Raw genomic sequence first — 25,885 nt, forward strand, 5'->3', positions numbered from 1 at the left:
ACTACCTCCTTCCTATATGATACACTACCTCCTTCCTATGATACACTACCTCCTTCCTATGATACACTACCTCCTTCCTATATGATACACTACCTCCTTCCTATATGATACACTACCTCCTTCCTATATGATACACTACCTCCTTCCTATGATACACTACCTCCTTCCTATGATACACTACCTCCTTCCTATATGATACACTACCTCCTTCCTATATGATACACTACCTCCTTCCTATATGATACACTACCTCCTTCCTATGATACACTACCTCCTTCCTATGATACACTACCTCCTTCCTATATGATACACTACCTCCTTCCTATATGATACACTACCTCCTTCCTATGTGCCCATACACTACCTCCTTCCTATGATACACTACCTCCTTCCTATATGATACACTACTTCCTTCCTATGTGCCCATACACTACCTCCTTCCTATATGATACGCTACCTCCTTCCTATGTGCCCATACAGTACCATTATTCCATAACATGTTTTTTTAATAAATTATGTGAGAATTTGAAACTGCATCCCAATGATGTCATATTTTGTATTCTGGAGGTATTTAACCCTATTAGTAACATAGGGGGACTATACCAGCCTGGGGGTAGCAGTCAGCGTCATGTATAAAGCTTTTTTCACCTTTTCATCAGCATTCCTCTTTCAGCTCTATATTGTGCCATCCCTGTGTCATGGGTATGGATAAATGGCCACCTGGGCCAAACCATTCCCCTTGTTACAGGGGAGCATGGAAAGCACATTCTGGTAGGTACACAATGCAAATAGACAAACTAAAACTGGTGACACCCACTTGTCAATTTATTCCCAAAGTTACTAACGCCATGTAATGAAGATTGAGGAGCCATAACACTGTTGCATTTGTTTCATTATTTTGCTCCACAACTATTCCTTTATATGTTAATTAGGAGAGTAACAAATTATCGCTTTGGGGGTCACAAAAAAAACAAAAACAGCATTTCTGCTGGAGAGGGACAATGGCCGGAGCAGTGATGTCCCCTGCCCTGTGCTCACAGAGGCTGCACATCCGGACCGGCATCGGTTAATGGATGAAGACAGAAGGCTCCGGGACACAGGCGGCGGTGTGCACGGGGCTGTACCGGAGGGGAGGGCTGTACCGGGGGCGTGTGTGGCCCCTGACTGTGGCCCGGCCCAGCATGAGGACACGGCCGGCTCCGCCCTGCACGCTCCAGCGCCGGGTTTTGCCGGCAGCCGGTAGTAGCTCGCTGCTCTGTGAGCCCTTTTTTTCTTGTTGTGTTTCTGTTACTCATCGCCATCTTGTTGCAGCCCCGGTCCTGTCTGGAAGGTCTGCGGGGGCTCGGGGTGACACAGCGGGCTGGTGGCTGCCGTGTATGTCGGATACAGCCCCCTGTATGTGTCACTGATTCCTGGGGGAGACGACAGAGGAGGCCCGAGACATGAGCCTGGAGACGCTCCTGCAGGCAGCCCTGTTCCTGGAATGGCAAGCCCAGCAGCAGCAGCAGCGGACACGTGGTGAGTGCGGCGCCGCCGGCCACAGGCGCTGTGTGCAGGCTCTAGGTGTGTGTGCAGGCTCTAGGTGTGTGTGCAGGCTCTAGGTGTGTGTGCAGGCTCTAGGTGTGTGTGCAGGCTCTAGGTGTGTGTGCAGGCTCTAGGTGTGTGTGCAGGCTCTAGGTGTGTGTGCAGGCTCTAGGTGTGTGTGCAGGCTCTGTGTGTGTGCAGGCTCTAGGTGTGTGTGCAGGCTCTAGGTGTGTGTGCAGGCTCTAGGTGTGTGTGCAGGCTCTAGGTGTGTGTGCAGGCTCTAGGTGCAGTGATCGGCGCGTGTTGCAGACAGTGGCTGCAGTGCCGGGTTGTGATTGGCTGCAGTGCCGGCTCCCTGGTCTGGCGGTGCCGCAGCACTTCGCCAGCGCTACCAGGTGCCGGCGCCTCCGTGCAGGGCGGTGGCAATGCTCCAGCAGCACTTTGCATAATAGCATGACACGGGCTTGTCATATGACTCCTGACAGCCTCTCCCCTTAACCCCTGCACTGCCCGGAGCGCCGGTCCCTCCGTCGGGGGCACGGTCTGTGTCCGGTAACGGGCGGTGTGTATGAGGCCGACGCGGTGTCATCCCGCTGACAGCTGCAGTGCGCCGTCCGACAGCGAAAGAGCAGCAGGCGCCCATCGGCGGAGCAGGGAGCGCCGGCACTGAAGGGGTTACGTGTGACTGGTGACGTGTCTAGCCCCGCCTCTCCCCCACGTGCATTGGGAACACGCCCTGTGCTGGGGAAGGAGTGGAGCGAGACTGAGCGGGACCCGGAGACAGACAGAGGGGGCGGGGCTAAACTGGGCAGCACGCACACCGCGTGATGCACGAAACTCGCAGCCTCCTCCCCCTCAGCAGACGGTCCCCGAGCAACACTTCCTCCTCCGCAACTGCTCCACTCCTACAGCAACTCTGCACGTATCCAACACCCCCCAAACCAGGGCCATGGTAGCGCGCCTGCAGCCCCCCGCACTAATCACTGCTGCGCAGCTCCCTCACTGCACAATGATTACCTCACTACCTGACAGAGCTCTGACTGTAGCTGTCGCCTTATTACACCATTGCCTGACAGAGCTCTCACTGTACCTGTCGCCTTATTACACCATTGCCTGACAGAGCTCTCACTGTACCTGTCGCCTTATTACACCATTGCCTGACAGAGCTCTGACTGTAGCTGTCTCCTTATTACACCACTACCTGACAGAGCTCTGACTGTAGCTGTCTCCTTATTACACCACTACCTGACAGAGCTCTGACTGTAGCTGTCTCCTTATTACACCATTACCTGACAGAACTCTGACTGTAGCTGTCTCCTTATTACACCATTGCCTGACAGAGCTCTCACTGTACCTGTCGCCTTATTACACCATTGCCTGACAGAGCTCTCACTGTAGCTGTCTCCTTATTACACCACTACCTGACAGAGCTCTGACTGTAGCTGTCTCCTTATTACACCACTACCTGACAGAGCTCTGACTGTAGCTGTCTCCTTATTACACCACTACCTGACAGAGCTCTGACTGTAGCTGTCTCCTTATTACACCATTACCTGACAGAACTCTGACTGTAGCTGTCTCCTTATTACACCATTGCCTGATGGAGCTCTGACTGTAGCTGTCTCCTTATTACACCATTGCCTGATGGAGCTCTGACTGTAGCTGTCTCCTTATTACACCATTGCCTGACAGAGCTCTGACTGTAGCTGTCTCCTTATTACACCATTGCCTGATGGAGCTCTGACTGTAGCTGTCTCCTTATTACACCATTGCCTGATGGAGCTCTGACTGTAGCTGTCTCCTTATTACACCACTACCTGACAGAGCTCTGACTGTAGCTGTCTCCTTATTACACCATTGCCTGATGGAGCTCTGACTGTAGCTGTCTCCTTATTACACCACTACCTGACAGAGCTCTGACTGTACCTCTCTCCTTATTACACCATTGCCTGATGGAGCTCTGACTGTAGCTGTCTCCTTATTACACCATTGCCTGATGGAGCTCTGACTGTAGCTGTCTCCTTATTACACCATTGCCTGATGGAGCTCTGACTGTAGCTGTCTCCTTATTACACCATTGCCTGATGGAGCTCTGACTGTAGCTGTCTCCTTATTACACCACTACCTGACAGAGCTCTGACTGTACCTCTCTCCTTATTACACCATTGCCTGATGGAGCTCTGACTGTAGCTGTCTCCTTATTACACCATTGCCTGATGGAACTCTGACTGTAGCTGTCTCCTTATTACACCATTGCCTGATGGAGCTCTGACTGTAGCTGTCTCCTTATTACACCATTGCCTGATGGAGCTCTGACTGTAGCTGTCTCCTTATTACACCATTGCCTGATGGAGCTCTGACTGTAGCTGTCTCCTTATTACACCATTGCCTGATGGAGCTCTGACTGTAGCTGTCTCCTTATTACACCATTACCTGACAGAGCTCTGTCTGTAGCTGTCTCCTTATTACACCATTACCTGACAGAGCTCTGACTGTAGCTGTCTCCTTATTACACCATTACCTGACAGTGCTCTGACTGTACCTCTCTCCTTATTACACCATTGCCCGACAGAGCTCTGTCTGTAGCTCTGTCTGTAGTCTGTCCGTTTTAGGCTGGGCTTCACTGGAGACCCAGGCAAAAAAATTACTTGACACTTTATTTTTTTTTGCCTTATTGTATGGGTTGGACACCCGACTTGAGCACCACCAGCAGCATTATTCCAGAGTACCTTGTTATTTATTTCCATTCACTGGAGACCCAACATGGCAGTGATAAGGGCCTTTGCCGACCCCAGCCGACATGGTAACCCATTGGCTTCCTGTGATCACGTGAACTCTACCACAAAGTGGAGACCACATAAACATACAGATAGGGCTCATCAAATGCACAGGCATATAGTTTACAATAGTCACTAACTGCTGAGCCATTTACTTCAGACCTCATACAGTCCTGACATCTGCATACGCACAAAAGCCGTGTATCAGGAGCTTCATGTCATGGATTTCCGTGGCTGAACAGTTGCATGCAAATCTTACATTACCAAGCACAATGCCAAACATCGGATAAAGTGGTGTACAGCGCATGACCATTGGACTCTAGAGCAGAAGAAGTACATTCTGTAAAGTTTTAACTCGTGCTTCTCAAGATGGTCTGATGGATGATTTGAAGTTTGGCAAATTAAATGAAAGAAACGTGGTTAAAAACCATAGCCAGCTCACCGACCAGAATCGCAGGTGCACGGAACTTTGTCTTGATGAGACGAGGTGAATGCAATGAAGGAAAAAGTGAACGTTCCAGCTCCTTAAGGAAAATTTAAGAGATGAAACTCCAATGCCAGTGTGGAACAGGGGGTACAAGCTTGTACCCCCCATTCCACACTGGCATTGGAGTTTCATCTCTTAAATTTTCCTATTATGGATCAATAAAGTTTGAAGATTTTTAAGGAGCTGGAACGTTCGCTTTTTCCTTCATTGAGGTTTGGCAAATTCCAGGAGAACATTACCTGCTTACATTGTGCCAACTGCTAAGTTTGGTGGAGGAGGGATAATGCCTGTGGGATCACACCCTGGCAGGTGCCTGTTCTGTAGGGTGGCACTGGTAACACGCCCTTCGCCATCCCGTCATGGCCTATGCGTGCTTGGTGTGCGTGTTACGCGGCTCTGTACGCTGCATGTAGAAATGACGTGTGTTGGCAGAGAATTGTGCATTATTCTGGGGGGAATCGTTAGTGTCGTGTGATATTTCTCATAGCGTCTCTTTATATCCACAATCATGTTGACCGGCAGAAGATGTGATCTTGCACCCGTCACAGCCGGTTCGCCAGCGTACGCCATATCTGTACATTAGTGTAATAGACACCTCGCTGTGTGCGAGTGACGGTCTTGATGCATGCCTGCCTCATATTCTTTGCGTAGTGCAGACATTTGTATGCGAGTCATCGGCGGTGATGTCAAGGAAACCACCGCTGTCTGCTGCATAAGACTAAGCATCTCTGACATGGCGCGGATCTGGTGGCATTGGCGGCTTACGCGGGTCTGTGTACATGACATGGTTGCACTGCTGGTAGCACATGGAAAGCAGCGTGTTGTGTACATAGTCGGTGACCATCGGGCAAAGTCTGTCCCCTGCAATGGGAGTACAAGCACAGCCGCATTGCTGCACACTATTCTCTTGTTTATTTGCTGGTATTAATGATTTTTTTTTCCTCCTCCAGCACAGATGTACAGGGGGTGGAGTGGGGCGGCTCCTGAGTGGGACAGATTCCACCCTCCCCTCACTGCTGTGTCTGGTTCTGGGGAGAGCCCTCCAGAGTACATAGGAGTTGGGGGAAGGGCAGACACTACAGGGCAATCCTTATTAACCAACTTCCTGCTCGCACAGAGCCAGAAATCTGAGCTTCCCACCTCTTGTAGTAGAGGCTGCAGAATCTGATGGGGAAGTCGCCGGGCGGCATTTTCTGCATCGCAGCCCACCGATTACTGGAAAGAAAAAGCTGCAAATTATTAATTTTTCCACTTCGTATTTCTAGTTAATGACTAAAGCCTGGTTAGGAATCCCGCTATACTATAACCCAAGCAGTGATGGAGGCGTCTTTATTATAGCATTGTGCAAACCCAACTGGTGTTTTATTAATGCAGCGTGGTCATGGAAGCCCCTGTTTGGAGAATTAACCCATTTTGCCATTTCCTAGCCATCTTGATACCTTTTTTTTTTATACATGATGATTCTGTTACTGCAGCTAAAGAGGTTGTCCTAGATCAAGAAAAATGTCTAATAATGGTGGGGGGATTTAAAAGAATAAAGCAGCATTACCAGCTAAATCTGAATGTACTGGTCCAGACATGACTGTTCCCGAGTGCTCCTCTGCATAGCGTGTAGGACCTGCCTCATGTATTTTCCCCCTGTAAACCTGAAGTACTTGTGCAAAATAGCCGATACGTACCAGCACAAAGGCTAATGCGGGGTCTGACTATGGACTGTGAAGAAACACGTGAAACCGTCCATATAGATTTTTTTCATGGAAGCTTGCAGAAAAACCTGCCATGTTCAGTAAGACCCTTTATTATGGGGAGTCTACTCTAGAAAATAGTGTTTCCCCGAAAATAAGACAGTCTCTTATTGTTTCTTTGTTGTGAAAGATGGGATAGGGCTTATTTCCAGGGAATGCCTTATTTTTTTTCCATGAACAACAATCCACATTTATCCTTGAACAAAGAAAAAAATCAACATTTGTTCAAATAGATGATGCCATCACGCACACTACACACACGCGCACTCTGCGCATACCAGCCTGTCTCCCCTTAAGTTCCTCTACACTAATGCAGTTAAGGACCTTTGCTGACATCATGGTCACATGATCGTGATGTCACGAAAGGTTCTTGTGCAGTCTTGGCCTCAGAATGGAAATTGCCCAGTTTCCCCCCCTAACACCAGTCTTGCATACTCGCCTGTCTCCTCTTTAGTGTCTTATTAATGTCTGCAGTGAAATAACATTTTTAAAATGAAGCAAGGCTGCAGTCATTCTCTCTGGTAGGGCATAAAGAAATGAGCTGTCTTGAAGAGATGTTTGCAAGTTGAAAGGAAGGTCCTCTTACTAATGGTCTGAGGAGGTCCTCTGACTGTACAAAAGCAGATAACTATTGCAAAACAATGGGGAGACAAAGAGCGCAATAGGGTCTTCTCCACTTTACACAGAGGAGAATATACACCAAATTTGCTCACCTGGTTAGGATGAGATTAGAGCATATAGATAGTGGCTGCTGCAGATCCACAGGTCTTCACCGACCAGGGAAAATGTCTTCAGAAGGAGATTCGTAGTTAAAATTCTGCGCTGCCGCGGAGATGAATTTCAGGAGAGTATAGTTGATCCACAGTGGTTTTATTCAACGCGTTTCAGGGGTCTCATGCTCCCTTCATCAGGAAATACCGCGGTATTTCCTGATGAAGGGGGCATGAGACCCCTGAAACGCGTTTTCTAAAACCACTGTGAATCAACTATACTCCCCTAAAATTCATCTCAGCGGCAGAGCAGAATTTCAACTACGAATCTCCTTCTGAAGACATGTACAAAAGCGGAGGCACTCACTATTTGAGACTACAGCTATATAGGGGCATGAACTAGTGCTGCCACTGAATGCTCGGTAGCTATATTGAGGAATGAACTAGTGCTGCCACTGAATGCTCGGTAGCTATATAGGGGCATGGACTAGTGCTGCCACTGAATGCTCGGTAGCTATATAGGGGCATGGACTAGTGCTGCCACTGAATGCTCGGTAGCTATATAGGGGCATGGACTAGTGCTGCCACTGAATGCTCGGTAGCTATATAGGGGCATGGACTAGTGCTGCCACTGAATGCTCGGTAGCTATATAGGGGCATGGACTAGTGCTGCCACTGAATGCTCGGTAGCTATATAGGGTCATGGACTACTGCTGCCACTGAATGCTCGGTAGCTATATAGAGGCATGGACTAGTGCTGCCACTGAATGCTCGGTAGCTATATAGAGGCATAAACTAGTGCTGCCACTGAATGCTCAGTAGCTATATACACCATGTACAGAATTATCAGGCAAGTTGTATTTTAGAGGATTATTTTTATTATTGATCAACAACTATGTTCTCAATCAACCTAAAAGAGTCATAAATAGCAAAGCTTAACCCCTCTGTGACCTTAGACGTACTATCCCGTCGAGGTGCCCTGGGCTTATCTGACCCTGCACGGGATAGTACGTCATAGCGATCGGCAGCGCTCACGGGGGGAGCGCCGCCGATCGCGGCCGGGTGTCAGCTGCTTATGGCAGCTGACATCCGGCACTATGTGCCAGGAGCGGTCACAGACCGCCCCCGGCACATTAACCCCTGGCACACCGCGATCAAACATGATCGCGTTGCTGCGAGGGTCTTACCTCCCTCCCTGCTCCAGGCCCGGATCCAAGATGGCCGCGGATCCGGGTCCTGCAGGGAGGGAGGTGGCTTCACAGAGCCTGCTCAGAGCAGGCACTGTGAAGCCTGCAGCGCTGCATGTCAGATCAGTGATCTGACAGAGTGCTGTGCACACTGTCAGATCACTGATCTGTGATGTCCCCCCCTGGGACAATGTAAAAAAGTAAAAAAAAAATTATTCCAAATGTGTAGTAAAAAAAAAAAAATATATATATTCCAAAATAATGAAAAAAAAAAAATTATTATTCCCATAAATACATTTCTTCATCTAAATAAAAAAAAAACAATAAAAGTACACATATTTAGTATCGCCGCGTCTGTAACGACCCGACCTATAAAACTGGCCCACTAGTTAACCCCTTCAGTAAACACCGTAAGAAAAAAAACGAGGCAAAAAACCACGCTTTATTATCTTGTCCCACAAAAAACGAGCCGCCATACAGCATCATTAGCAAAAAAATAAAAAAGTTATAGTCCTGAGAATAAAGCGATGCAAAAATAATTATTTTTTTCTGTAAAATAGTTATCGTATAAAAGCGCCAAAACATAAAAAAAATGATATAAATGAGATACGGTATAAACGCCTCCCCCAATAGAAATTCATGAATAGCTGGTTTTTGGTCATTCTGCCTCACAAAAATCGGAATAAAAAGCGATCAAAAAATGTCACATGCCCGAAAATGTTTTCAATAAAAACGTCAACTCGTCCCGCAAAAAACAAGACCTCACATGACTCTGTGGACCAAAATATGGAAAAATTATAGCTCTCAAAATGTGGTATTGCAAAAAATATTTTTTGCAATTAAAAAGCGTCTTTCAGTGTGTGACGGCTGCCAATCATAAAAATCCGCTAAAAAACCTGCTATAAAAGTAAATCAAACCCCCCTTCATCACCCCCTTAGTTAGGGAAAAAAAAAAAAAAATGTATTTCCATTTTCCCATTAGGGCTAGGGTTAGGGCTAGGGCTAGGGTTAGGGTTAGGGTTGGGGCTACAGTTAGGGTTGGGGCTAAAGTTAGGGTTAGGGTTTAGATTACATTTACAGTTGGGAATAGGGTTAGGGCTAGGGTTAGGGCTAGGGTTAGGGTTGGGGCTACAGTTAGGGTTGGGGCTAAAGTTACGGTTAGGGTTTAGATTACATTTACGGTTGGGAATAGGGTTGGGATTAGGGTTAGAGGTGTGTCAGGGTTAGAGGTGTGGTTAGGGTTACCGTTGGAATTAAGGTTAGGGGTGTGTTTAGATTAGGGTTTCAGTTATAATTGGGGGGTTTCCACTTGTTAGGCACATCGGGGGCTCTCCAAACACGACATGGCGTCCGATCTCAATTCCAGCCAATTCTGCGTTGAAAAAGTAAAACAGTGCTCCTTCCCTTCCGAGCTCTCCCGTGTGCCCAAACAGGGGTTTACCCCAACATATGGGGTATCAGCGTACTCAGGACAAATAGGACAACAACTTTTGTGGTCCAATTTCTCCTGTTACCCTTGGGAAAATACAAAACTGGGGGCTAAAAAATAATTTTTGTGGGAAAACAAAAAGATTTTTTATTTTCACGGCTCTGCGTTATAAACTGTAGTGAAATACTTGGGGGTTCAAAGTTCTCACAACAAATCTAGATAAGTTCATTGAGGGGTCTAGTTTCCAATATGGGGTCACTTGTGGGGGGGTTTCTACTGTTTAGGTACATTAGGGGCTCTGCAAATGCAATGTGACGCCTGCAGACCAATCCATCTAAGTCTGCATTCCAAATGATGCTCCTTCCCTTCCGAGCCCTCCTATGCGCCCAAACGGTGGTTCCCCCCCCCCACATATCGGGTATCAGCGTACTCAGGACAAATTGGACAACAACATTTAGGGTCCAATTTCTCCTGCTAACCTTGGAAAAATACAAAACTGGGGGCTAAAATATAATTTTTGTGGAAAAAAAAATATTTTTTATTTGCACGGCTCTGCGTTATAAACTGTAGTGAAATACTTGGGGGTTCAAAGCTCTCACAACACATCAAGATGAGTTCCTTAGGGGGTCTACTTTCCAAAATAGTGTCACTTGTGGGGGGTTTCTACTGTTTAGGTACATTAGGGGCTCTGCAAACGCAATGTGACGCCTGCAGACCATTCCATCTAAGTCTGCATTCCAAATGGCGCTCCTTCCCTTCCGAGCCCTCCCATGCGCCCAAACGGTGGTTCTTCCCCCACATATGGGGTATCAGCGTACTCAGGACAAATTGGACAACAACTTTTGGGGTCCAATTTCTCCTGTTACCCTAGGGAAAATACAAAACTGGGGGTTAAAAAATAATTTTTGTGGGAAAATTTTTTTTTTATTTTTATGGCTCTGCATTATAAACTTCTGTGAAGCCCTTGGTGGGTCAAAGTGCTCACCACACATCCAGATAAGTTCCTTAGGGGGTCTACTTTCCAAAATGGTGTCACTTGTGGGGGGTTTCAATGTTTAGGCACATCAGTGGCTCTCCAAACGCAACATGGCGTCCCATCTCAATTCCTGTCAATTTTGCATTGAAAAGTCAAACGGCGCTCCTTCCCTTCTGAGCTCTCCCATGCGCCCAAACAGTGGTTTACTGCCACATATGGGGTATCAGCATACTCAGGACAAATTGGACAACAACTTTTGAGGTCCAATTTCTTCTCTTACCCTTGGAAAAATAAAAAATTGGGGGCAAAAATATATTTTTTGTGAAAAAATATGATTTTTTATTTTTACGGTTCTGCATTATAAACTTCTGTGAAGCACTTGGTGGGTCAAAGTGCTCACCACACCTCTAGATAAGTTCCTTAGGGGGTCTATTTTCCAAAATGGTGTCACTTGTGGGGGGTTTCAATGTTTAGGCACATCAGTGGCTCTCCAAACGCAACATGGCGTCCCATCTCAATTTCTGTCAATTTTGCATTGAAAAGTCAAACGGCGCTCCTTCCCTTCCGAGCTCTCCCATGCGCCCAAACAGTGGTTTACTGCCACATATGGGGTATCAGCGTACTCAGAACAAATTGGACAACAACTTTTGGGGTCCATTTTCTCCTGTTACCCTTGGTAAAATAAAACAAATTGGAGCTGAAGTAAATTTTTTGTGTAAAAAAGTTAAATGTTCATTTTTATTTAAACATTCCAAAAATTCCTATTAAACACCTGAAGGGTTAATAAACTTCTTGAATGTGGTTTTGAGCACCTTGAGGGGTGTAGTTTTTAGAATGGTGTAACACTTGGGTATTTTCTATCATATAGACCCCTCAAAATGACTTCAAATGAGATGTGGTCCCTAAAAAAAAAATGGTGTTGTAAAAATGAGAAATTGCTGGTCAACTTTTAACCCTTATAACTCCCTAACAAAAAAAAAATTTGGTTCCAAAATTATGCTGATGTAAAGGAGACATGTGGGAAATGTTACTTATTAAGTATTTTGTGTGACATATCTCTGTGATTTAATTGCATAAAAATTCAAAGTTTGAAAATTGCGAAATTTTCAAAATTTTCGCCAAATTTCCGTTTTTTTCACAAATAAACGCAGGTACTATCAAAAATTTTTTACCACTATCATGAAGTACAATATGTCACGAGAAAACAATGTCAGAATCACCAGGATCCGTTGAAGCGTTCCAGAGTTATAGCCTCATAAAGGGACAGTGGTCAGAATTGTAAAAATTGGCCTGGTCATTGACGTGCAAACCACCCTTGGGGGTAAAGGGGTTAATATTTTTGGAAGTTGGAGTGTTTTTTTTTTTTTTTTTATTTTACATTTGGCTATCTTAGGAGGATATCTGTGCAGAATTATTAGGCAACTTTATAAAAACCAAATATTATTCCCATCTCACTTGTTTATTTTCACCAGGTAATAATCTATAATCATTATTTTTTTTATATAGCGCTAACATATTCCGCAGCGCTTTACAGTTTGCACACATTATCATCGCTGTCCCAATGGGGCTCACAATCTAAATTCCCTATCAGTATGTCATTGGAATGTGGGAGGAAACCGGAGTACCCGGAGGAAACCCACGCAAACACGGAGAGAACATACAAACTCTTTGCAGATGTTGTCCTGGGTGGGATTAGAACTCAGGACTCCAGCGCTGCAAGGCTGCTGTGCTAACCACTGCGCCACCGTTCTAACCAATATAACTGCACACAATTTAGAAATGAACATTTCTGACATGCAAAAACAAAACCCCCCCCAAAATGAGTGACCAATATAGCTCCCTTTCTTTATGATGACACTAACAGCCTTCCATCCATAGATTCTGTCAGTTGTTTGATGTCTTTACAATCAACATTGCTTGCAGCAGCCACCACAGCCTCCCAGACACTGTTCCGAGAGGTGGACGGTTTTCCCTCCCTGTAGATCTCACATTTTATGAGGGACCACAGGTTCTCTATGGGGTTCAGATCAGGTGAACTAGGGGGTCATGTCATTATTTTTTCTTCTTTGAGACCTTTACTGGCCAGCCACGCTGTGGAGTAGTTGGAGGCATCTGATGGAGCATTGTCCTGCATGAAAATCATGTTTACATACAGACTTCTTCCTGTACCACTGCTTGAAGAAGTTGTCTTCCAGAAACTGGCAGTAGGTCTGGGCTTCACTCCATCCTCAACCCGAAAAGGTCCCATAAGTTTATCTTTGAGGATACCAGCCCATACCAGTAGCCCACCTGCACCTTGCTGGCGTCTGAGTCGGAGTGGAGCTCTCTGCCCTTTACTGATCCAGCCTCTGGCCCATCCATCTGGCCCATCAAGAGTCATTCTCATTTCATCAGTCCATAAAACCTTTGAAAAGTCAGTCTTAAAATATTTCTTGGCCCAGTCTTGACGTTTTATCTTATGTTTCTTGTTCAAAGGTGGTTGTTTTTCAGCCTTCCTTACCTTGGCCATGTCCCTGAGTATCGCACAACGTGTGCTTTGTGTTACTCCAGTAACGTTGCAGCTCTGAAATATGGCAAAACTGGTGGCAAATGGCATCTTCGCAGCTTCACGCTTGATTTTCCTCAATTCATGGGCAGTTATTTTGCGCCTTTTTGCCCAACACGCTTCTTGTGACCCTGTTTGGCAATTTCAAGATTGCTGCATCCCTCTGCAAGACATCTCACAATTTTGGACTTTTCAGAGCCCGTCAAATCTCTCTTCTGACCCATTTTGCCAAAGGAAAGGAAGTTGCCTAATAACTAAGCACACCTTTATATAGGGTTTTGATGTCATTAGACAACATCCCTCCTCATTACAGAGATGCACATCACCTGATTTACTTAATTGGCAGTTGGCTCTCCAGCCTGAACAGCTTGGAGTAGGAGAACATGTATAAAAAGTATCATGTGATCAAAACACAACTTGCCTAATAATTCTGCACACAGTGTAGAGGTATAAACTAGTGCTGCCACTGAATGCTCAGTAGCTATATAGAGCCATAAACTAGTGCTGCCACTGAATGCTCCGTCTCTTGCACATCTCTAGCGGATTCAGTGCATTTAACACATGTATACAATGGCTTCGCGTCTAAGATGGTGGGATACACAGAAGGTTCGACATAAACCTTAAATCAGTAAGGCCATCCATAAAATGCAGAAAATAGGGGTCACTGTCCACTTTGCCTTCTGTAGACTTCTCTCAATGTTGGTACAATATCGTGTCTGTGACTTGAGGTCTATTTACACTGCAAAATTATCATGTATGCTCGTTTCCCAAAACTTGTGCAGTGTAATCAGGCTGCTGATCACCAGACAAATGAGCAAAACACTTGTTCGTCAGGTGAAATGAGCTTTAGGTTTGTAAAACGCTGACTCTCAGACTTTGTTTTTGCATCTGTGAAAAAAAAACTTTGAAGTCTGAATAAGGCCTAAGGCAAATAACCCAGGTCTGTCTGACCTCTGCGACCATTTTGATAACCTGGTAGTAGTTTGAAGTCCTTAGGTCAAGGTCAGTGACCTCTGACAACCAGGCCTAGTATATACTTAGCAGCATGGCGCATTGTGTTTACAATATAATGATATTTAAGCCCTTAATGACCAGGACTCAAAGGGCTTTAAAAAAAAAAAAAGGAACCTTCATTAGTCATCCCTTCGGATCTTTCAGTAGTGTGCCTCAGTCTGGCTGCACGATTGCAACCAAGTATGTTTTACCCTGAAGTTCTGCAGCGTTTTAGAGAAAACATTAGCATGAAAAGCCGTCCGGAGACACCTATGGTAACTAGTCCCGTCTGGTCTCCAACTGGCTTCTCTCTGCTCCGCTACCTTTGATTGCCAGGTCTCTCCCTATGTACACACAGTCGGGAGGCCCCCAAAATATATTAAGTTCCCACTATGAGTGTTTGGCGCTGCCAAGTTCCTCTGCGCAAAAAACGCAGCATCTCACAGTTCCAACAAAGTGGATGGATTTATAGAGAGCTCATGCCCAAAATTTTTTTTTTTTATGTTCTGTATAGTGGAAAAATACAGAGAGTGCGCATAAAGATTATGTACGGAGGGTAACGCTGTAGTGAGCTGCACCGTGTACTCCCATCCTCTCTTGGGACAGGACATCAGATGTTCAAAAAGTAAGAAAAGATGGAATGGTTTAGCAGACAGTGATCCCGTTGTAGGGTATGTGCCCACGGTCAGTAAACGCTGCGGGTTGGACGCTGCGTACATCCACAATGTCCATCCCGCAGTGGCCAGATGTTACAGCATAGTGGATGGGATTTCAAGAAATTATAGCCGGGATACATTATATTGATTAAAAGGGTTTTACACTACTGGACGGACACCTTTAACTGAGAAAGTGGTCAAAAGGAAAAAAAAATATATAAATGTACTTACCCCTCCTGAGTCATTGTTACGCCCACATGGCAAAAATATAATGTTAGGTGACCACCATTGAAAACTGCATCAATATCGGAGGAAATGGAAAAATGAAATGGAAAGTATTGAGATGGTGATCCATAGGTGCCTGCTCCAGGCTGTCTGTAATGGCTCCATTCTTAGCATCTTTTATGGGGACATTATTGTTTGGCTGAAAAGATTTTTTGGCCTTGAAGTTTACTGCAATTCTGCAACAATCACACAACACAATCCACGTGTTACATGCCGGTTTTGGTGTGCGTTGGCAATCTATGAAGCTTTGCAGCATGCATATATATGTGTGTTTTAAAAATTTTATATATATATGTATGTGTGATTTTTAGAACATCAACATCGAATGTTCAGTAAATTCCTGTTTACTTTTTATGCAAAATCTGCAGAGAAAATCTGCAGCAAGCTGTATGTGAATTTGAGTTATGAACAGTATTGAATTTTTGATCCAAATAGTTTTTTTGGGCATGTTCTTTGCTGAATTTACACAGGTTTGCGGACCAAATCGGCAGCATGTTATGGAACAGAAAAGTGGATGAAATTTTTCCATATATTCACATAGTGTAGAAATTAACCTACGGTACATGGAATTAAATCTGCCGCAAATCTGTGTGCAACACCTGCAGATTTTCAAGCTTGCACGTGTTCACATTAGGAGTGCTGTTTGTTTGTTTTTTTTTCCTTTATTTAGTTATTGGATGTTGACGGCATCCAGACTGATCTTGCACTCCTCCCATTGACCTTGCAGGTGGTGGTTATCAACTCCTACCTGCCTATAAATTGTAGGTTTAGCCAAGAGTGACATGTTTGTCTATAGTTGTAGGCTGGTGGCCCAAAAGTGGCATGTATGGTAGAGTAGGACCCATCAGAAGGAGATCACCTTGCCGTGGTTGATGGGCACACATGAATTGGCCAATTTATGCGCTAAGAATCTTCATTTCATCTACTACTGTAAGTTTCATAAAGGGAAAAAAAAAATTTTGTAAAAATTTGTGAAAAAAATATTTTTGAGAAGTATAATTCATATTGAATTTTTGTCTGTGTTTTCACATGGCCTAGATTCATGTACATGTGCTGCTGTTCTTTTTATCTATATGATGTGGTTTGCAGCTTGCACGTGTTCACATTAGGAGTGCTGGGTGGAGAGATATATATATATATATATATATATATATATATATATATATATATATATATATATAATTTTATTTTTTTATTTTACTTTTTTATTTTTTCTGTGAATGCTTAATCGTAATATTGTATTAATATAAACGCACATTTAATGTGAATTCTTTGTTTACTCTCCCCCTACAGTGTGAAGGCTAGACTACACTGATATTGGGTCCATAGATATAGTATATCCGGGTAGCACGGTGGCGCAGTGGTTAGCACAGCAGCCTTGCAGCGCTGAAGTCCTGGGTTCAATTCCCACCATGGACAACATCTGCAAATAGTTTGTATGTTCTCTCTGTGTTTGTGTGGGTTTCCTCCGGGTTCTCCGGTTTCCTCCTACATTCCAAAGACATACGGATAGGGAATTTAGATTGTGAGCCCCATTTTGGGACAGTGATGATAATGTCTGTAAAGCGCTGCGGAATATGTTAGCGCTATATAAAAATAAAGATTTATTATTTATTTATTATTATATGATCTTCCATGGCTGCATGAATGAACAAAATTGCAGTCAAATAAAATTAGGGGCAGCACGGTGGCTCGGTGGTTAGCATTGTTGCTTTGCAGCACTTGGATCCTGTGTTCAAATCCAACCAAGGACAACATCTGCAAGGAGTTTAAATGTTCTCTCCGTGTTTGCGTGGGTTTCCTCCGGTTTCTCAGGTTTCCTCCCACATTCCAAAGACATACTGATAGGGAATATAGATTGTGAGCCCCATCGGGGACAGTGATGATGTCTATAAAGTGATATGGAATATTATGGCCCTATACAAACAAAACATAGTAAATATGCCGTTATGGGCTGTGTTATTGCCGTACAGTTGTCACCCTGAGGGGTGATGATTAAAGAAGAATTTTGCCAATTAGTTTATTAAAAAATACATTGGGAAAAAAAAATCCAACCAAGACATTAAAGTGAAGCTCCAGTTTTGCTGATGTAATCACATTTGCAGATGTATTCTTTATTGGATTGCGATAGTCCCAGCAGCAGGGTAGATCCTGGGGAGCTCTTCTCCGGAGGTCACAAGGTCAAGTCTTGCTTTATCCGCAGCACATTGATTCTTTACTGGCTCGCTCTGCAGCCTGAGCAGGATCATTCCTCTTAGGACAGGAGTGAAATGAGGACAGTGGTTTCTTTCTTAGCACTTGGGAGGAGAACTGCTGACTAATACTTATACATTGAAGATAACAAGAATCTGAATCTTGTTACTTTATATCTGTTCTGAACTTCCAGAACACACAGGAATTGTAATTTTTGTCTCTGTATTACCATAATAATAATAATAATAATAATAATCTTTATTTTTATATAGCGCTAACATATTCCGCAGCGCTTTACATTTTTGCACACATTATCATCACTGTCCCCGATGGGGTTCACAATCTAAATTCCCTATCAGTATGTCTTTGGAATGTGGGAGGAAACCGGAGTGCCCGGAGGAAACCCACGCAAACACAGAGAGAACATACAAACTCTTTGCAGATGTTGTCCTTGGCGGGGTTTGAACCCAGGACTCCAGCGCTGCAAGGCTACTGTGCTAACCACTGCGCCACCGTGCCGCCCTTACCATCCATTGAACTGTAAAGAAAAGATTCATGTTTTCTAATCTGCATCTTGGCTCTCCGGGATGAAAGTGTGGAGCCATAATGAACATCTATCACTTATCCACCACCAGATCCAGAGCTCGGGGCCTTGTTTGCTCACTGCATGACCACGTATGAATGAGTCTGAAGGCATTGCTGGATGAGAATGGACTCTGCGGTTCTGTTCTCTTTGTGTATGGGGTTAACAGAAAAAGGTGGCTGATACATATGCAATATAATGGCCCCATATAATTCTATCTAACACCTCTCCCGTTCCCTGTTGCTCCGGTCTATTCAGCTGAAGAGACCGGAGGAATGGGGTGAGGTGAGTAGTTGAGGGGGGCAGTGCGAGCACTGGCACGGGCTCCTCTGACTCCCAGGCCCCATTGCATGCCGATGTCCCCTACGGTGAGAGGCCCCCCGTTCGTTTAGGGCCCCAGCACTTGTCTGGGTGCGCCTGGTGGTGACGCCAGCTCTGGTACAGAGATGGGACCCAAGCAACCAGACATTTAGCACATACCTAGGGGTCATCTATCCACTGGTTAGGTGATAAATGTCTATAGTGGTACCTCCCCTTTAAGGACTGGGGAGTCACAATATCTTCAAGTGTCATGTGGTCAAAGTTGGGTATCTGAGTTCCTCATCTGGTTCATTTACAAATCTTCTTTGCGGTGGATTCTTTTTGGAATCTACTCAATGCCCAACACTGTTAAGTCTGCAAAACTTCATAGGGAACAAAATGCTTCTAAAACCTTTATAACAGCTTCAAACATACAACCTCCGTTAAGACTAAACTACAGTATTTCCTGAATTGGATTGTGTTTTTTGAAGATTTTTCTTGGGATTTTTTTTTCTCCTACAAAAAGAAAACTGTGAACATATTCCTAAGGTGCTTGCTTTGACCCAGGTGTTCATAGGAACTCTTCCCCAACTATTATCCAGTGTGAATGGGCTTTTCCTTTGTTTTTTGTTTCAGACTGGACTTACAGTGAGAATGAAATGAATTGTTAGACTAAATCCCCTTAAAGGGCCATGAACACATCTTGTCCTTCCCGACCTCGGTGACTTGTCTCATACACCAGGTTTTGTTGTGATGGTGCTCGGGGAACAGTGATAACCCTTGACACAAACTGGATTCGAGACATTTGTTGCTGCCTCTATGGCTTACATAGGTCTTGACCCCTCACTTCTTTCTACAGGCATTGATTGGGATTGTTTTACCTACTGCAGTTAATCACCATTTGTCAGTTCTCTCTGTTTTTTTTACCCAGTGCTCATTATCCTCATGTGTGGATGGAGCATACATTCACCATTATGTGGTTTGGACACGAGCCCCGCTCCATGGAAGAACTTGCCGAGGGTAGTTTTGTGTTATCTGACACAGTTCTATAGTTTTACTTCCTTTTCATTTTGTAGCAGTTTTTATTACAGACACCAAGTTCCTTTTTCCTGCTCCTGGAATACTTGAGAATTTCTGACTACATGTCTGTGTCATGGTGAGGATTATAGAGACTGAGTATGGGTTTCCATTATGTTCTGGGAATATGGTTATGGTGTCACTTATCACTTTAATATGCACTGAATAGTTGCTATCTCCAGATTTTCTTCCATTTTACCACATTGTGACTCATTTTCCTGAATGGTGGCAGAATGTCACTATCATATCCCAACAATGGACGTCTCCCTCAACCCTGCCGCCTTGCTGGCTCTAGACTAGCAGCCTAATCCATTGAAATCCTATGGGAGCTTGGCCAACTTTTTACCCACCAGATTCCGAAACTTAAATCTTTCACTTTATCTCAAAGGATCATAGTCTGACATCTTGGGATCACTAAAAATACATCTGGGATTTCGGTAAGCTAAAATGACCCTTCCAGTTTGTTACACCAACAGAGTTGCTGTATCCATGTATTGCCTTTATATCTTACTGCTAAATATCCATGATCTGTGCCCAGTCTGATGTCGCCCATGAATGGTCTGTCTACATTAGTGATGTGGGGAATGAGCCTAACAATTTCTCTGTATCCATGCACCAAACAGATCATACTGCAGAAACATTATTCATTCATTTCTTCTCTATAAATGATCGTCATGGGTCATATTGGGCAGAGGCTTTTTCCTCCATGCTATCCCAATGAAAATCTACTTTGTATAAACCCTCCACAGTGCTTCATCTATTTAGAACCTTTCTGAGAATTGCAGTGAAGCTTGTTATAACCAGAGGAGACCCAAAACTATGAAAAAAACTATATATATTAAGCATGTACTATGTTTACTTCAGCTATAGTTTTATAGTGTAAATTGCCTTTTTACCTCCCACAGTCAGTGTAGTAAACTGCCTCTATACAGCTCCACTGAGGATTACATTTGGCCTTCAACATTCTGATACCAAAACAATTTACCAAAAAGGCCTATGGGTGGTCTTCGATAGTGCTCCATCAGTTGTAACAACTTGACTTTCCCGTTATACAATGTTAGACAGCGCCAATAGAGAAGGGTGAAATATCTGTAAGAAAGAAGACATTCATAAAAAAACAAAACCATCTTATGCCTGGTAAAATTCTGCCACCATTAATCGTAAAAACTGAGCAGGGTTTGTAGCCTTCATACATGATGATTTTTGATAGAGCTTCTACATTGCAGAATACTGTCAGTGACTGGGGTCACATTGTGGTCAGTAAGGTACTGACGCCCCAAAGTCTCTGTTTAGCCCCAGCCTAAAGAGGTTTTCCGCATTTCATTTTTTTTTTTAGTCTACAGCAGGGGTCCCCAACTCCAGGCCTCGAGGGCCGCCAACATTGCAGGTTTTCAGGATTTCTTTAGTATTGCATCAGTGGTAATGTGATCATCTGCACAGGTGATGATTCCAACCCCTGTGCAATACTAAGGAAATCCTGAAAACCTGCACTGTTGGCGGCCCTCGAGGCCTGGAGTTGGGGACCACTGGTCTACAGGCTTGCTCCCTGTAAGAATAAAAAAAAAAAAATTAGCCTAGGGGTTCTTTCACATTGCGTTCAGTGGTCCCATTCGGGCTTATGTCCCAAAACGATATTCAGACACATGAACCGATTGGGCCACAGACTATAATGGTGCTGGCAGAGTGAAAGTGCGCTCTGACGTGCATCATTTTCCGGCGTGCACGCTGACCGGAGGTGGATACTCAGAAGTTGTTGAGTGCATCGGAGTCCCCCTCTACAGTTTATGGCCTCGTCGGCACATATGTCCAAATCCCGTTTTGCTGGGGGTACGGACAGAAGCCACTGAATCGGGTGCCTAAACGCAGTGTGAAGGCACCCGTAACCCTCTGCCACTTCAGCTCTGCCTCTCTGTTGCCTTCCTGGCTTTTTCTTTCTTCTGACAAGTAGCATTGGTGATGTCCTGTGTAGTGTCTTGTTAGTTATGTAATTAGCAAGTAGAGGCCATGCAGCCCCTAAATCAGTGTAGATTGGTAGGTGGGCACTTCTTCAATTCTATGAATTCAGGAAACTCTTAAGTACAATTTATAGGCCTCAGTCTGCGCAACAAACGTTTTAACAAAAGGTTCTCAGTCTAGTGTAATATCCACAACAAGCAATTATAGCGTCAGCCATTTTCAAAGTATAGTCCTAGCCCAGGCTTTATTAGTAGGGATCGCTGTGGTAAATAATAGTTACCGATCTCCTTGCGGTATGTTTTCTACCCTTCCAACAATCCTTTTATTATGTATATAGACCGTGAACGTTTAGTTGTGGTGATTTATCAGGGTCTAGGTCTAGGAGATCAGTCATTCACATGAAGAGCTGACAATCTGCACATTAGGGCCTGCTTTACCTATAGTAGAAGGAAAGGGAAGGTTTGCCTGAGTAGTCTACTACGTCTGAGTGTCAACCTCCAGTAGGGGCATACGCCCGAAAGTGATGAATGTTCGCTAGGTCAGGACCATAATAGTCCATGGCCCCTCGGCGGATACACCTGAATCTCATATTCAGGACCAACGAATGGGTGCCGGAACGCAGTGTAAAAACGCCCTCACAAAGAACTGCGGAGATTATCTGCCGAGACAAAACAAATGTGATTTGCTAAATGAATAAATGACGTTTTCTTAGTTTCTTCATTCTTTTTCTATTCTCGGAGAACCCCTTTAATGTTCTTTCCCTTAAACAATCAATATAACATGTATGTTTTGGTCCATATAAATTATATAGGCTAACCATAGGGCATCAGCATGAAATCCCAGGCCTCTGCCACCCCGAAGTCTGAGTGGGTCACATTAGGTTGTCTAGTGTCGTTTTCATGTAACGTTTCTGGTGAATGAACATTGATTGCTGACCTGAATAGATGACAGCGTAATTTGGCACGGCCGGCGCAATGTCACACTGAGCTTCTATTTCCTCAGGATCTCCTGGTGCACAGGACACGGACTGAAGCCAAGGGGCCATTCTGTGTAGAGCCTGGGAACATGGGAAGAGGCCGACCCTGGGGTGATGGCTTTTTAGTTTGTAGCCTCGTTCTCCCAGTAAACTAGAAGCATTCATACACAGAGCTGGGCACAGTGATAATGGGGCTTATTATACTGCGAGCCTTCTTCCAGGCCTCTCGTGTGGATTGTGGCCTCCTATTTACTGGCGATGAGGAGATTTTGTTTTGCGATGTTGGAAGAAACTGAATGTGAACGTCTTTCTACACACTTTGGAGCTTTCAAGTGAACGGGAGTCTAAAAAATGTCATTCACACGTTGGACGGAGAAAAAAAACAGGCAGATCTTAGGGTGTGACTTAGATCAGATTTTCAGATCTATTGCCTGCCGCACCTAGTTTATTTTATTTTTTTTGCATTTTATATATAATATATAGGTATAAAAAAAATCAAGAGAATAAATTGTATGCATATATATTTATCTCTCTAAGTAGATATGGAAGTACAATTTTTTTTTTTTTTACATTTTATTCATTCCTCTTTTATGTGTATGGAAGGAAGGGAATGCTGAGAGTGTCCCTCCAAAACTATTGAAACTTTTGTCTCAAATGTAACTGAAAAATAAGTCTTCATGCAATAACATAAAGGCTAAACTTTTTTCATTCCTTCATGCCTGATGTGTGTTCTTGGCAGATATAAGGTATCATTTAAAGGGATATTGTCAAGTTTAAAAGTTCCCTATTGATAAGATAGGGGATTAATTTCTGATTATTGGAGTCCGACTACCATGGCCCTTGGGGATGCAGAGAACCAGCTGAATGCCGCTCCATTCATTCTAGCAGGAGTGTTGGGTTTGGCTTAGGATGTCTAATAATGGTTTGTAACTTTTATTTTATATATGTACAAGTTTAATATTAATATACATTAATATACATTTATTTTTCCCATGTTTGTGTATTCACTAAAATTTCCTTCTTCCTCCTTTTGCTAATAATGTGTCTGTAAAACCAGCATGAAAGGTAAAGGTGTGGTCTGGCTAAAACCAGGACAAAGGGAGGGACATTGGGAAGATGCACAATAGGTGCACTGCTTTCTACAGCCAACTAGGTCATTACAATTATGCCTATATAACCTGTATATTTGCTCCTCTGATGCGGCTGCTGCAGCGCAGCTTATTGTGACTGCACATCTGAGCGTTCCTGTGATAGAGCTCATCCCGCTATGAAAGGTTTAGTATCATTATATAATTATTATATTATTATATAATAAATAGGAAGAGTAGGATACAATTAATTTAGCAGGATATTCTTCAGCTACATCTCTGTGTGCCTCATTCCATCTAGGCTGGGGTTACACTGCAACTTTGGCCACGAAATGGGTCTTGTGCCGCCGCTAAATTACATCATGGTACAAGTGAATGGAGTCACATTGCAACCCACAAGATACTGTGACCATGACAAGCAAGTCGCAAAAAGTTGGAATCATTTGGATTTTAAGCGATTTGCTCGTTGCGGTACCTTATCTGACAATAGCACCACATTCACTTTTACTATGCAACATACAGCGATCTTTGGCTACCCTACCTGTGCAACACAATATAGCTATGGAGGATATCCCAATAGTAAAACATAACCTTTATTATTATAGAATTTAAAAATCTTGGATACCAACAAAACACAAACCAAAAGTGCTCAAGTGAACCAGTGCTCAAGAATAAAAATGGGATCGGTCTTACCAATATGAACGGACGTATCAATATAGCAGTTTGCTTCTCAATCTCCAAAGCTGGAGAGTGGTGGTCCAAATGTATGGGCAAGGGGTGGGGGTAAGTTTGCTTCCGCTATCTTCCCTGTTGTGCCCATGCAGAACTCCTGTACTCACAAGGACAGGCCACAAGTGAGCCCTACTATGGACAACCACCATATAATGTATATACCCAATGTCTCTCTTCTCCCTACGCGTTTCAACTCCAATAATGGAGAATCATCAGGGGAGTTCCAATAGAAAAAGGTGCTAATAGGCACAGCCAAGAATCAAGCAAAAAGTCCGTATATATCATGGGTCCCGCAGTAGCTAGGTACCCATAAATCAGATTGGCTAGCTGTGTCTGCAGCTTAAAGTAAGTCCTCAATGCCGTCTCCAAATGATCTCCTTTTGAAATGTGCCCGGAAACTCAGAGCTTCCCCCCACGCATGACGCGTAGGGAGAAGAGACATTGGGCATGTACATTATGGTGGTTGTCCATAGTAGGGCTCACTTGGGGCCTGTCCTTGTGAGGACAGGAGTTCTGCAGGGCTGTGATTGTTTTCTCATTCCGAATCGGCATCTACTATATAATTGTCTAAGGGTCACTTCCGTCTTTCTGTCTGTCCTTCTTTCTGTCACGGATGTTCATTGGTCGCGGCCTCTGTCTGTCATGGAATCCAAGTCGCTGATTGGTCTCGCCAGCTGCCTGTCATGGCTGCCGTGACCAATCAGCGACGGCCACAGTCCGATTTAGTCCCTCCCTACTCCACTGCAGTCGGCGCCCGCTCCATACTCCCGCAGTCACCGCTCACACAGGGTTAATGACAGCGGTAACGGACCGCGTTATGCCGCGGGTAACTCGCTCTGTTACCGCCACTATTAACCCTGTATGACCAAGTTTTTACCATTGATGCTGCCTATGCAGCGTCAATAGTAAAAACATCTAATGTTAAAAATAATAAAATAAAAAATCATTATATACTCTCCTTCCGCCGCCTTTCCTGCTCCTGGCTACGCTCCGGTGACCGCTCCATGCAAGCAGCAGGTTCCGATGGCAAGGATGGTATGGGAGAAGGACCTGCCATGACCTCACGGTCATGTGACCGTGACGTCATCACAGGCCCTGCTCGAGAAAGAGTTGCCATGACGTCACGGTCATGTGACCGAACTACAAGGGGCCCTCGGAAGGTGAGTATATGTTTATTTTTTAACCTGTGACATACGTGGCTGGGCAATATACTACGTGGCTCTGTGCTGTATACTACATAGCTGTGCAATATACTACGTGGCTCTGTGCTGTATATTACGTAACTGGGCAATATACTACGTGGCTGGGCAATATACTATGTGGCTGGGCAATATACTATGTGGCTGGGCAATATACTATGTGGCTGGGCAATATACTATGTGGCTGGGCAATATACTATGTGGCTGGGCAATATACTATGTGGCTGGGCAATATACTATGTGGCTGGGCAATATACTATGTGGCTGGGCAATATACTATGTGGCTGGGCAATATACTATGTGGCTGGGCAATATACTATGTGGCTGGGCAATATACTATGTGGCTGGGCAATATACTATGTGGCTGGGCAATATACTATGTGGCTGGGCAATATACTATGTGGCTGGGCAATATACTATGTGGCTGGGCAATATACTATGTGGCTGGGCAATATACTATGTGGCTG

The 25,885-nt window shown here is 44.3% G+C and overlaps 1 protein-coding gene across 2 annotated transcripts in view; it reads left to right on the forward strand.

The window, feature by feature from the left end:
• Nucleotides 1-1,210: 1,210 nt before the first annotated feature.
• The window catches only part of MNT (MAX network transcriptional repressor), a 90,584-nt gene continuing 65,909 nt past the window's right edge, over nucleotides 1,211-25,885 (forward strand). Inside the window, exon 1 of one of the 2 annotated variants that reach the window (XM_069761286.1) lies at nucleotides 1,211-1,518. In XM_069761286.1, the coding sequence (XP_069617387.1) occupies nucleotides 1,443-1,518 (76 nt within the window). In that variant the 5' untranslated portion in view covers nucleotides 1,211-1,442. The remainder of the gene's footprint in view (nucleotides 1,519-25,885) is intronic. The other variant, XM_069761287.1, reaches the window with a different exon arrangement.

The sequence above is a fragment of the Ranitomeya imitator genome, chromosome 3, assembly GCF_032444005.1.
Source record: "Ranitomeya imitator isolate aRanImi1 chromosome 3, aRanImi1.pri, whole genome shotgun sequence".
Classification (NCBI taxonomy): domain Eukaryota; kingdom Metazoa; phylum Chordata; class Amphibia; order Anura; family Dendrobatidae; genus Ranitomeya; species Ranitomeya imitator.